The sequence below is a fragment of the Pogoniulus pusillus genome, chromosome 20 (assembly GCF_015220805.1).
Source record: "Pogoniulus pusillus isolate bPogPus1 chromosome 20, bPogPus1.pri, whole genome shotgun sequence".
NCBI lineage: Eukaryota > Metazoa > Chordata > Aves > Piciformes > Lybiidae > Pogoniulus > Pogoniulus pusillus.
The window spans coordinates 18940462-18954264 of record NC_087283.1 but is presented as its reverse complement, the minus strand read 5'-3'; the positions used below and the strand labels follow the sequence as shown (position 1 = coordinate 18954264).

General features: G+C 38.8%; 1 protein-coding gene across 5 annotated transcripts in view; it reads right to left on the bottom strand.

Annotated features, from left to right (window-relative positions):
* Nucleotides 1–13803, bottom strand: part of NFATC3 (nuclear factor of activated T cells 3) — a 67512-nt gene that overhangs the window by 38506 nt on the left and 15203 nt on the right. For all 5 annotated transcript variants that reach the window (XM_064160422.1, XM_064160423.1, XM_064160419.1 and 2 more), the window contains exons 2-3: nt 11312–12443; nt 430–592 (exon numbers count right to left, since the gene is read on the bottom strand). In XM_064160422.1, coding sequence (XP_064016492.1) covers nt 430–592; nt 11312–12443 — 1295 coding nt within the window. The remainder of the gene's footprint in view (nt 1–429; nt 593–11311; nt 12444–13803) is intronic.

Here is a 13803-nt window from a genome sequence, read left to right as displayed (position 1 = left end):
AAATAATGTAATACACACACAAGTAAGAGACATTTGTAGTGTTCATAAAGTTGTTCCAACACTGAAGACAGACAACTTCCAATCCAAATGAAGCTATACTCTATTTCAGTATGGCTCCAACTAACCTGTTACTGTGACTTTTCTTACCTGCCCCCACGTGCACATCTTCCTCCACTAAATTCAGGTTGAATAGGCTAAATTATACACTAGTGTACTGTGAAGCCCTTCACAAGTACAAACACACACTGTTACTCTAGCAAATTAAATTTTTAAACATCTCAAGACAGCTTTTTAATTGAACAAGTTACATTTAAGCAAGAAAATAGTCCCCAGGAAGGACTGTAAGCTTCACACAAGGAAACAATTCACATTCCTGTAAACGCCAAGAATTGTAGTTTAAATTATCCTAAAGAAAGGCAGACTTCCTACCTTCACTACAGGGTGTCCTCCAGTAGATGCTTTTACTGCTCCTCTGCTTCCTTCTGTTTCATAGTGAGCTCTGTGATGAGTTTTAGGCTGGACTTCTATTTTCAGTTCACACTGTCCATAATGACTTGGTAAAGGCCAGTCAAGAGGTGGCAATGAAGATGTGCTGGAATCAAAATGAACACACCATGTTACATGACCTATGCAGTTTGGTCACAACACAAAGAAGCTTCACTCTAAAACACAATTATGCCACTTTCCTAACAAGTGATGACCAAAGAGGCAGTGGCCTAAAATGTTACTTGAAAATGCCAACATTATGTTCATCCATTACAACCTTCAATTCAGTGTATCTTTTCCGGTCGAGTGGAATTTCTTCCTTCCAATACCTGATTGAAAGAACAGTATTGTACAAGCACCCCTGCCCTCACATGACCAGTGCTATTCTATAATGCCTTTATCAGCAAGCAAGTTCAAGCATTGTTTAGAGGTAACAGACTAGATTCACTCTAAGTCATTAAATGTTAACTCTCTGCATTTTCCTCCAGCTTGTTTGTTTTTCTATAACTGCTAAGTACTGCACTTTGTTAACCATCATTAAAGTGAACACTCCAATAATCAGAAATTTTAAGGCCAGTAGTCTAAGCATAAAGACTTACTGCAACAGACACCTCAACTACATTCTTAATTTGCCCACTGATTACACACAGCAAAACCACTCCAAACAAGAAAGACAACAAAATGCATAAATAGAAGTAACATGGAAGAACCTCAGAGGGAAACAAGCCACATGATACCGCCAGTGCTTTCATACCTGCCCTTTTACCTGCAGAGATTTATAGACTTACAGTTCTAATAAGATGAACAGCCAGATTCAAATCAGAAATTACCTGGTAGAGCAAACTCATTTAAAAACATTTAAAAGTGAACATTATGGCATTGTGTACCAAACAAGAACATTCACACAGAAATAAGCTTCTGTTAAAATACTTTTTATACTACCTTACTCTGACCAACAGGGAAGGCAAATTGGGTTTTAAAGAGATGGACAAATAGTGAAAAAGCTTGGTTCCATTTCTTTCCACTTTACAGCAAATCCCACCACTGATCCAAAGTCACAAGGAATTCCACAAACATCAACAGTCACAGGTCCAAGGAAGATAAACTGTATCTTCTGGAGAATTAACCTAAAACCTATAAAACATATCCACAGCCAAAAGAGAAGATAATGTTTGGACTGAGCAAAAGAGAAAAGGAAGTTCTGCCTTTAGCAAGTATCTGGATGGACTTGGGCTCAGCCTGCAGCACCACACATTTACCTTTTACTATAAAAATCACCATCACTAAGCATGGAAAAGAGGAAGAAGAAATGACACTACATGCTTGCATCATGCAAGAGAGCAACCTACAAGCCTGTTGGCCTGCTGCTTCATGGACTGCCTCTACTGTGCACTTAGGAGAGAGCTCATGGTATAACGTAAGCCTTATCTCCTGAAGTACCATACTGAGAAGAGGGGGAGGAACAGGAGCATTTCCCTTCTTACTGAAAGGAATCCCTTCCAAAAGCATTCAGCACACAGCAAAGACTCTTAATCCCCCAGTAAGGAGGTCTGATGACTGGTCCTTCCCAAAGCAATAGTATTTAGTGGATAACAGAGGACTGGTGATGTCAGCAACAAGAGAGGGAACTGACAGAAATGCAGTATAAGCCCAACCCTTCCAGATACTTACCACAGGCCAAGACGTACTGCCTAAAATGCTACTACTGGCTATCAACTAGACCTTGCCATTCACTCTTTTTAGCTATTGAAGGAGAAGACTCAAGCCTTCAGTCTGAAAAAATGAAAGAAAATGTCAGGATTAGAAGATACTAAAAAGTTCAAAAAGAAATGCAGCTCTGGAAGTCTTTTCCCCCATAAAACCAAATATGAAAGAAAAAAAAAAAAGGTGTACACTCAAGCAGATGTAGTACTTTAGAGAACTTGGTATAACAAGCATGCTACAGACTACATACCCCTTACTGGGAGGTATTACTGGATGTTTATCACTAAACTCAGTCAATAAAAAACTGTTTGTGACCACTCTCCACACAGCCTCAAGGAGAGGTTTACTCCTTTTACAATTAATAAAAATGTGACACAAGCTGTATCAGACTCCCATTATCTCCTGAAAAAATCTGACAAACAAGCAGGAGACAGGAAAATAACCAATTCAAGATTTTGTCATTCTTTCAAAACAAATAGGAAATATCAACATGAGAGAGCAAGCAAGTGCACAATGCATGCACAGATGCATAGAATATTAGAAAAAAACCAGAAAGCTTCCAAAACACTTCTCCAAATTATATGGCCTTTGACGCTGTGCTGCCTCAAACTTAGGTTCTCTCAGTGTAGCAGATTAGAGTTATAGCTGCTTCCCTTTAGAGTTAGATGTTGCATACCTAAACTCCTGCTTCCCAAAATAGTTTTCCTGCCATCTTCATCATCCTCCACTTAGCAGCAGCGGAATCTTAAAAAAGATTCAGGGTACACTGTCATGCACCTTTCTGCTCTGTGAGGATGCAAAGTTTAATGTATTTCTGTTTCTGCATCGTCCTTTCACTTTTGAGACAAATGCTATTTAGATACACATTGAACTGGATTGGAGATTTTACTTCATTATATTCTGAAAGGTAAATCTTTCAATGCTGTTCATTTACCAAGCCCCAGTTGCCTATACAGCTTCTTCAAAGAGAACTAGTGGGAGAAAAGCACAATGGTAACTTCTTAGCCAGCAGCATCATCTTCTGAAAGTCACACAGACCCAACATGCCTGGCCACTACATTTTTTTTCAATTGCAGAATACAGCCTACAAACTCTCAGGGGTTTTAAATAGTAAGTAGAAATCATTATCAAACCGGAAGATTCAGAGCAGTATGTGGGAGTACATGCACACTAAAAAGTGTGCATATATTGTGAACACTTTACAATATGAAGCAACATTGGCTTTGTACCAGATGCTGGACATGGGACAGTAAATCTGAGACTGATGGCTTTACTGCATTTCAGTATCCACCAGCACTGTTACATGAGTATCATCAGTAAAACTGGTAGATTTTTAATTCAATAGCTTGTCACTTTTACAGACATTTCTCTAATCCTTTGTTTTCTTTCAGTGAGTAAAAACCTTATTAAAAACAAAGTAAAGCACCAATTCACATGTCAGGAAATGGAAATAATGACTGTCACTCTAAAACTTTCATTAAATCAAATCTTAGCATGTCGTTGAAACAGCACCAATCTGTAAACCCACAAATGTTCTTCCAGTAATACCAAGAGAGTCTTCTAATCTGATTAATGCAAGCCTCCAAAAGCACATACTCCTATCACATAAAGATTAAAGGCTTCCAAAAACAGCAGCTATTAAAGCAAACTCAGAGGTAAAGAAGCAGCAGAAGCCACGGCATCTAAAATTACCACTGCAGAGGTAAATTTATCAATGTTCATTTAACAGATACGTTCCTCCTCTGCAATCATCCCTACAACAGAAGCGATTAAGACTGTGCAAACTGATGTACAGCATAGGGACAGGCTATCATATCCATATGGACTTCGATATCCAGAACTGTAGATATTGACCAAGCTCATGGACTGACTATACTTCTCACACAGCAAAAAACAAGCTTATTTGCGTTTGACTGCAGCCCCACCACAGCACATGTGAAACAGAAGAAAGAGCAGTGCCTATGATAGCCACTAAAAATAATCCAGTTAAAAACCTAAACCATTTACCTTCCATTTGTAGCACTCCTGCTGGGTAATTCCTTGGACAAATAGTTGGAGCTCTGTGCAGACAAACTGCTAAGGCTGGTGCCTCGGTTGAAGCACAAGTGTGATTGATTAGTTTAGGTGCAGCGTAATGTGCTCCTGGACTCCTTCTTCTGAAGTTTGTGAACACAGGTGAAACCGATACAAAAACTTGTTCTAGCCGGTCTGTATAAACAGGTGCCCCCTGTCTGTAATCACCAATCTTTGTAACAGCTTTAAAGGTATACACGAGAATATCAAGATGCTTGTGGAAGTTCTTACTTCCTTCACTGGTTGAGATTCACAGATCTCCCGGAACAACTCTTCTATTATTTCTTAGTTGCAGAAAAAAAATAACATTTTCCACTTACAGCTCCTCCCTCCCACCACATCAAAAGGAGAAAAGCTCACTGACCACACAATGGATATTCCACATCTTTTCCTCATCTCAAGTTTTTGCAGAGATCAGCCAACAGCATATCCTGTGACCAAGGCAATGTTACAACACAGCAAACCTCTGAGAATGCCCAGTTATAACTGATCCAATACTACAGTTCTTGTCAAGAATGCCTATAGAGCCACAATGCTGCTGTGTTTGCTCTCTGCCACCCAGAACACAGAATCTTTTTCCCTGAAGGAGTTAAGAATTTGAGGCCATTTCAGTTGCTGCAGTAGCTTATCAACAGACTTTAAAAATACCATTTGCACTCAAAATATCACTGTTCTACTACCAGCAGACCCACACTTAAGTATACTTAAGTATACTTTCAGAGTACTGATGTAGGATACTGCCAAATAAAATCTTTTTTGTCATTTCAGAACAAAGTAGAGAGCTGAATCACATGTACAGCACAAAGGCCATGTAGCAAACACTACCTGAATTTCTCTGGATTCATTAATGGTGTGTAAACATTACAGCAATAGCCTAGCTTATTAAAAACTAAGGAAGTTCAAAGTTCTCTTTGCATGTCTCACCTAAGTGCATCTTTATCTTCGAAGTCATCCATTTGCAAATATTTTCACTTTAAAGTTTTGCTAACGTAGCATAGCTGGTGTTATTTTTATTTATCTAAATAAGTGCTTAGCAGTGCTTGCCTATGGGCTGCTCACATTGAAATACTTAAGAACAAAATCACAACATTAGAACATAAATCTGTTCCTCTCTACTCTCCTGAGTTTCAAGAGAAGCATTTGAACAAGAGAAGTAATTTCTGAAACATTTTTCCATCTACTACTATATTTTCAATATTTTTTTCCCTCCTAAGAGACTAAGCAAAACTATCAGCAATCCCAGTTTCCAATGCTAACTGCAGGTAAAATTGTCTCAAGTTGCCAAGAAATGTTCATTGCTAGAGAGATTGCTGAGCGCAAAATACATCTATCGAAGCCTTTTAGTTCATCACCACTGGAACAAAGAAACTACTTGATATCCCATCACTTCTCAGTGCTCTAGATTAAGTTTGTGACAGTAGTGGAAGACAATATCAGTTTACACAGTAGTTTTTACTTCAGTGTCTAAGTCTCTAAGAATTCCATCAGGGAAGACACAGTAAAAGAACCTAGGTTTTATTTCAAGACTATTCATCATTAATGAATTTTTGCTTGGTTATCTACCAGACAGAAAACACACCAAATGTTCCCACCAAATACTTCAAGGGTTAAAGAAAGACACAATGAATGATTATTTAAGTTTACTACCCTGCAAAAAGCCTATAGATTCTCAAGATCTACTTTACAGAGCATAGAACTGTATTGTCTCACCAACCGTTCATATGAAAAATCCTAAGTTTAAAGCAAAAGAAAACAAAATAACAAACTAAAAGCAAAATTAACAGAACTCTAATCATTTTGAATTGCATCATCATTGACTGATTTTCTAACAAAATGCCACAAAATGCCCCACGTTGCCTACATCAGTGCTGGCCACTTCTGTCATTATTGGTATCTACAGAACACCATAACCATGTTTTTTAACACCATAAATGTTGCTGATTTCTTACCAATTGTGCTTTGAGTGACAAATCCTCACTGAAGGCATTATATTAATTGTATTAATTACTTGACAGATGTTTCTGGGTCATCTTTGTGCTTTTTATTTCCCTTGATCTAGATCAAATAATTGTAAAAACAAACCAACAAGAAACCTAACACTTTCATTATTCATTCTACCCTTCCTGGCAATCTTCCTTTCAGAGGACATGAAAAGGACATAGAAGAACTATGTACATTGTAACTCAGAACATCAATTTCCATAATACAAGTATACCTATCACTTCAAAATACTATTTGCTACTCATTTTCCTAATACAGCAGCATTGTACTAGAGGAGGCTGACTAGAATTTACACAAGAAACTCAAAAGCATTAGTGTTGGAAGAGCTTCCCACTATAACATGTTTTCATAGGAAAGAAGTGAAAGAAAAGCAATTAATAAAACGTGAAATAAATTTTATGCAAAAGCCTAGAAATAAGTCTTTTCAAGAGATTTAGTGAATATGAAAGAAAAACAGAAAAAACCCAACCAAACAGAAAAAAGAAATCAAGCAAACAAATCATCGAAACTGTTGCATGAGTTCTGTCCAGTGTCACTTGTCTAGACTTAGGTTTGACAAGGAGGCACAAATGTGACTCAGGGCACATAATACACATACATTTTTTGTATGCAGATTATGTTTCTGTGATCAAATAAACCATGATCTAACAAAAGTGTTTGGATGGCATCTGAAACACAAGGAAAAGCATGTTACAAGTTTCTGAGTTTTGGTTATTACTGCACACTTACTGAACAGAGAAGAAAGAAGGAGAATGTGGTCAGGACTTGCTAGATAAACTAGATGTACAAACTTTCAGATAACATTCAAAGCAGAAGGTGCTATCTGCACATTGCACACACCGTGTCACATGTGAGGTGAAGTATCTCCAACTCCTACCAGTGCTCAGCTTACCATATGTGTGCACAATGCTTACAGTCACTTCAGATGGATGAAATCAATACAGTTGACTTCACACACTGCCTTGTGCTTGACAGTATCATTTAGACATTTAAAAAGCATATTAATTGTAATACGTTGTAATTGATATTACAATTAATATATTTCTATGTATAAAATGCAATAGAGATAAATTGCAATTAATATCCAACACTTCATGACAAATGAGGTGCTCACTTTTGGCTACTGTCATGAACTATTTAAGCAGTGAATCTTCTTGTATTTAATTTCTAATCAGAAAGCACAGAAGTCAACCTAGTTCCCCTACTTTGATAAACATCAAAATATGACAGAATGAAGTATTTTAACATACTGAAGATGCACTGTATCACAGCACCCACAGAATAGGATCCAACAGCTAAGTAATTGAGCATGTTGCACATAGGTGTAGTCTAGTTTTTAATGAAAACAGTAAATTTGGGGTTATTTTAATTTCTCACTACAAGAGGAAGCAGGTTTAACAGGCTATCTACTTTAGTAACTACTTTGGTCATCCCACAAAAGCACTATAGATCTACCATGCCTCTATATTCATGTGCTTTTACCCTCCAGTAGTACTCACCTTTCATGAACTATATTAGTCTGCAACCTAACAACAGAGCCAGGTTTGGTCTGCTGAGTATCCTACATAAATACAATTCTGAAACACACATCTAAGTAAAAAGTTCACTGTAACAACAAAACCATCACGGCTTTACTAGGGGCAAATCCTGCCTGACCAGCCTAGTGGCTTTCTATGATGAAGTGATGTGGCCGTTTGAGCTGATATTCTAGCTCAGACATAAGGGAGAGGTGAATATTCCAGGGACAGGCCATATAATGGCAACAATGGATAGGTTAATATAATTTCATTGGACCATCAAGAGCTTTATGTCTAGAAGCCCTTGCTGGCTGCTGCTGCTTGAGCTGTGCCTGCCTGCTATCTTCCCCTGCTGCTGTTTTGGCTGCTGCTGCTTTTGCTGCTTTGCCACCACTTGACCCCTTCCCCATCTTCCTTAAGGTTATTATATTTTTTCTCTCTAGAAGTTTATTTCTCTTTATACTGTTATACTTAAACTATTTTAAGAAATACAATTTCATCTTTCCCCGACTTTCCAAAAAATCCGTGTTGTGGTGAGTTTATTCTACTGGGGGAGGGATCCACCCTAACCCGGGACAAGTGACTATGTCAGTGGATCAGGGAAGACCTACAGATGTCATCTATCTGAATTTCTGCAAGATCTTTGACACAGTCCCCCACAACACCCTACTTATCAAGTTGGAAGGATATGGATTTGATGGGTGGACTGTTTAGTGGATAAGGAAATGGCTGGATGGTCACATCCAGAGGGTACCGCTCAATGGCTTGAAGTCCAGATGGAGAGCAGTCACAAGTGCTGTTCCCCTCAGGGGTGCGTATTCAGATCTGTACTGTTTAATACAGACAGTAGGATCAAATGCACCATCAGCAAGTTCGCAGATGACACCAAGCTGAGTGGTGCTGTCGATATGCCATAGGGACAGGTTGCCATCCAGAGGGACCTGGACAAGCTGAAGAGGTGGGCTCAGGTGAAACTCACAAGGTTCTACAAGAGCAAGTGCAGGGTCCTGCACCTGGGCTGGAACAATCCTCACTATCAATACAGACTAGGGGATGAGGTGATAGAAAGCAGCCCTGTGGAAAAGAATTTGGGGGCACTGATGGACAACAAGCTGGATATGAGCAGATAGTGTGTGCTTGCAGCCCAGAAGGCTAGTCTCATCCTGGGTTGCATGAAAAGATGTGGTGCCAGCAGATCGAATTAAGAGATCTGCCCCTTTCCTCTGCTCTGGTGATAACTCACCTGGAGCAGTGTGCCCAGGTCTGGAGCCCTCAATACAGGAAGGGCATGGAACTGATAGTGTGGGTCCAGAGGAGTGCCATGAAAATGATCAGGGGACTGGAGCACCTCTGCTACAAATACAGGCCGAGGGAGCTGGGGTTGTTCAGCCTGGAAAATAGGAGGCTCTGGGGAGACTTAATTATGACCTTCTAGTACCTGAAAGGATGGTGAGAGACCGTTTACAAAGACCTGGAGGGATGGGACAAGGGACAATGGCTTCAAATTAGAGAAAAGTAGATTTAGATTGGATGTTAGGAACAAGTTCTTTACCATGAGGGTAGTGGAACACTGGAATGGGTTGCCTGGAGAGGTGATTTGGGCCCTATTCCTGGAGATTTTCACGGGAAGGACTGACAAGGCCCTTCAAACCCAGACCATTATGATTCTGTAATAACTGATGAACACTGAAGTCTATCCGATAGCATCCATTAGAAGTGCCTCTTCAGGAAGCTCCTTACATTATGATTTGGTTATCTTCCATCTGTTTCACTATACTGTAGAACCATTGCTTTGTATTTCACTCATTTGTGTTTGTAACTTCTTTCTTAGGTACTCAGCAGTGAAAGTTACAGTTGAATGTTACCTAATAGTGCTCTGTGTTTTAACACATGGGAAGAGTTAGCAACACCAATCTTTCAATGGTGACAGAGTGCTCCTATACTCCACAAGATGGACATTACTGAGTACATCCACTGGATGGGGCACTTAGCGCCATGGTCTAGTTGATTGGATAAGGCTGGGTGATAGGTTGGACTGGATGAGCTTGAAGGCCTCTTCCAACCTGGTTGATTGTATGATTAGATGTTAACAAAGAGGTCCCCCAAAAGAATACTTCAGTAAGCTTACCTTACTGGACAACAGCTCTGCTATTCTGCTGCTATTATATTCTTCTGCTATGAATTTAATACTCTGACAGCCAGGTTAAAAAAAATAAGCCTCCTATAGGGGATCTCTACCTGAATCTTGGTAGGAAACATTTCTCTTTTTTTTTGGCTTCACTTACTTTGGGGGAGGAAGTGGTAGCAGAGAGGAAAATACTAAAGTCATGAATATTTGCTAAGCCATTCTTTCTAAAATCAAAAACCAGAGCGTGAAAAGTACTTTGCAAAGATGACTCCACAGTGAGAACACTATATTTTTTGCCATTAACTTTCAGGCCTTAAGCTTTGCATTTTTTTGGAAATAAAACAAAGATGTGGAAAATCTTACCCTATCTTCCTCCTTTTAAGAAAGAGTTGCTTCACCTACTACATCCTTGAAGAGCATATCTTAAGCACTGCCCATGGACAGAATAATACTATTTTAACAAAAGTTGTTTTTAAAATCAATACAGACTAGCATGGAAGCACTGACACTTAAATCTGTAATACAACATTCATATGTATAACTGTATTGCACAGATATTAATCTAAATGTACTTTTCTTACAAAATGTCCTCATAAAACAGTGTTCTTCCTCCTAGTACCTCCTACCTCTTGTTTTTAAAACATAGTAAAATAAGTAAAACGTTCAGGAATCAAATGGATTACTTGAGCTAATAAACACAGTATCTATCCAGGAGCAATGCTGCTCCTACTGCATGGTACTGGCAAAGTTATTTCAGTAGCTATATGGTTGGGAAAGACCACAGAACTGCTCCATCTGGAAAGCAACAGATTAGAGCTTTCACAAATTATGCTGCTAGGAAAAGCACGAGTTAATGCAGCACCATAATGGTGGAAATACCTTTGGTATTATGGCTCAGAAATCAATTCCTTCTGGATAATTTCAGTAGAGCATGCAATTACAAAAAAAAAAGAAAAAAAATTTGTTTCTAGAATGCCATCAGCCTGAAGAAGCAAGTAAAACCAAGAGCAAATAAACTCCTCACCTCTTTCATGGTCTCAGTTTTATGAAAATATGTAAGCCAGATTTCTTTAGATATATTAAAACATTAACTGCTCAGATTAGATGGAAATGCAACGCATGAACAAAACTCTGCAGCCATTTGGTTCAGCTGGACTCTGTGCATGCATGCACACCAACTACTTAATTCAAACTAATCCTATGTTACAATGCATCTACTGTATTTTTAAAAGAAGAAAGAGATGACTATTTGGTGTGTCAACTCATTTTTTCCTGACTTATCATCTACCTGTCCATGACTTCTTAATGAAAGCTTAAAGCACCACTGAGATACGCACATTTACATACATATTTAAGATGCACAGGAGGGGAAAAATGAGAGGTAGACTCTCTGGTGGCTTACCGAAATATGGGAGTGTGACCAGGCTTTGGTTTGTTCCAAGTAAAGTGCGAAGGAACAGAAAGAAATTGGTCTCCAGGCAAATCTTTTTTCAAAGTGTGCTGAGATCCAGAGCAGTCATCTACTGCAGCTTCAAGGGATGATGGTAAGTTACCCTGATCTTCAGGACAGAGATCGATTTTTCCAGATAAAGTGGCAGTCTGATCCTCTGAGGTCTTCCTTGTTTTCAGAGGAATATCAGTCTCTGTACAACACTGAAATGGTGAAAGCCCAGAATTAAGGCCTTGTACATTATGGATGGAAGTATTTAGCCATGTGTCTTCTGTTATGCTTCCTCTGGGAGAATGGCCAGGTGATGGAGTTGGAGAATGGTGAGGAGACAGAGAACTAGCATAGCATATCTCAGCACTGGAGTGTCGTCGTTTCCCGCAGGGGGATGTAGGTCTTGATGAGGGTCTGGATGTTGGTCTAGGGCTTAGCCAGTTTTCATCTGTAATACTAGTTCTAGGAGAATGACAGGGAGACTGTCTAGGTGACAAGGCATGCCCAAACCCGTAAGGCTGCTGCCAAGATTCATCACTAGGACCTCTCGGAGAACCGCCAGGAGATGCCAAAGGAGAGCCAAGGGTAAATCGAGCAGCTGCTTCATTTAGCTCTGAATCTACATCATCATAAACATGGGAAATTGATTCACAAGAGGAAGCATCTGAAAACCAACTTCTGGATGAAATGCTGCTGGCAGGGCTAGGACTAAGGGATGATTCCCTGTATGACGGCTCAAGAGGAAGATAGAGATGGTCCCGTGAAGGCCTTTCCATATACTCATTTTCTGTGCCATTTGTGTGCAATTCATCTTCGCTGGCTTCAATCCCATGGTGACAGTTAGGTGAAATTGATGTGATTTGAATACTAGGGCACTCAAAGGGTTTGGGTCCACCTAGTGGACTGTATTTGGATTCCGGTACTTCACAAGTTCCTTCATAGTTCTTATGACTCTGAAGTCTTGTAGGTGGTGACAGAGGAGAGGAGTGAGACTGCAGTCCATGTCGAGGAATACAAATTGGCTGATTTACAGAGGATGATGGTTGGTCTACATTGAAGATGTATATGGATGCACAATCATCTGACTCAAGATCTGTGAACAAAATCAAAGTGAGGAATAAGTCAGAATGCAGTAATTGAAAAAGGTCATAAACAAAGTTTCCCAGGTATGTCCTGTTTATAACATCCTAGACATTTGCCATTACACTAGCCACAGAAAATAAAAGCTGATTCTTAATTTTACTCTCCTCAGCCATATTTACAGCTAAGTAGGATTACAGCATAGTTTTCTACAATAAATCTTGTTTTCAATCAGATTCCACATTTTATACACATCTTCAGTGGTCGACAATGTAGTACCCAGAATAATGGGGTTAAAATCTTCAAGGTGTCTATGGTAGAGGACTCGATTCAAAACTCTTTCTTTCATAGCTACAGTGCACTCACAATTAAACATTTTAAAATCATAATCCATTATAAAATAATCTTTTTTATACGAATAGGACCATGATACCTTTCAGCAAGTCACTAGTCATTAATTACAAGCACTAGAACAACTCATACATAGTACTTATCCCCGAACACTAGGAAACATCTTATTGAGTCAAACATATCATGTATAATCTTAGGCAAAAAAATAATTTCTGGTGGCTTAGAAAACTCTTAAATGCCCACCTCACAGAACAGCATTTTTTAAGTTTAAGCATAAAAAAGGCCAACCAAAATATTCTCAGATCTCACTAATTTATCCAAAACATAGGAAATATTTAAAAGAAAAAACAAATAATTGAGAGGAAGTCCAGATACCATAATCAGCTTTTTTGTCTGATACAACTGAAGCAGATTTTCTTGCCCTACTTCTCAATACTAAACTAACTGCCCATCTGAGACATTTCTCTGAAACAAAAGTAGAAAACACAGCTTTTTTTGGTATCTGGTAACCACTGTGCTTCTAGTCAGATTTCTTTCTTCTTGTAAAATAGAACCTTCTCTCTATAATTACAGAAAGTAGATATACAGGAGACCTCAGGTAGTTCAATAGTCTACCATCTCTTCACACATGAAATTAAATATACTTGGACCATCTCCACTAAATGCTGAAACTTATATAAAAATCTGTTATTATTAAATCGTTTCTACAACCTGAGTCATTTGGTTGAATGCTGAATCACTTTTAGATCTTTTCACCCATCATTAACATTTAAGGTCATCATTAAAATTGCACAGTTTCTAAAGCTGCATATGGGGTTTTATTTTTTTAAGTAGTTGGGGGGGTTTTGTTTGTTTGGATTGGATTTTTTCCATTACTAGGGGATTATTATGCAGAAGTACAAATTATTTTCCTAAGCTAAAATAATCCTGTGTCAAACATGACAGTAAGATACCACGTTCACACAGTCATCTTCCACTAATACAGACTGGACAACATTAATTGCATCTCTGGGTATTATCTC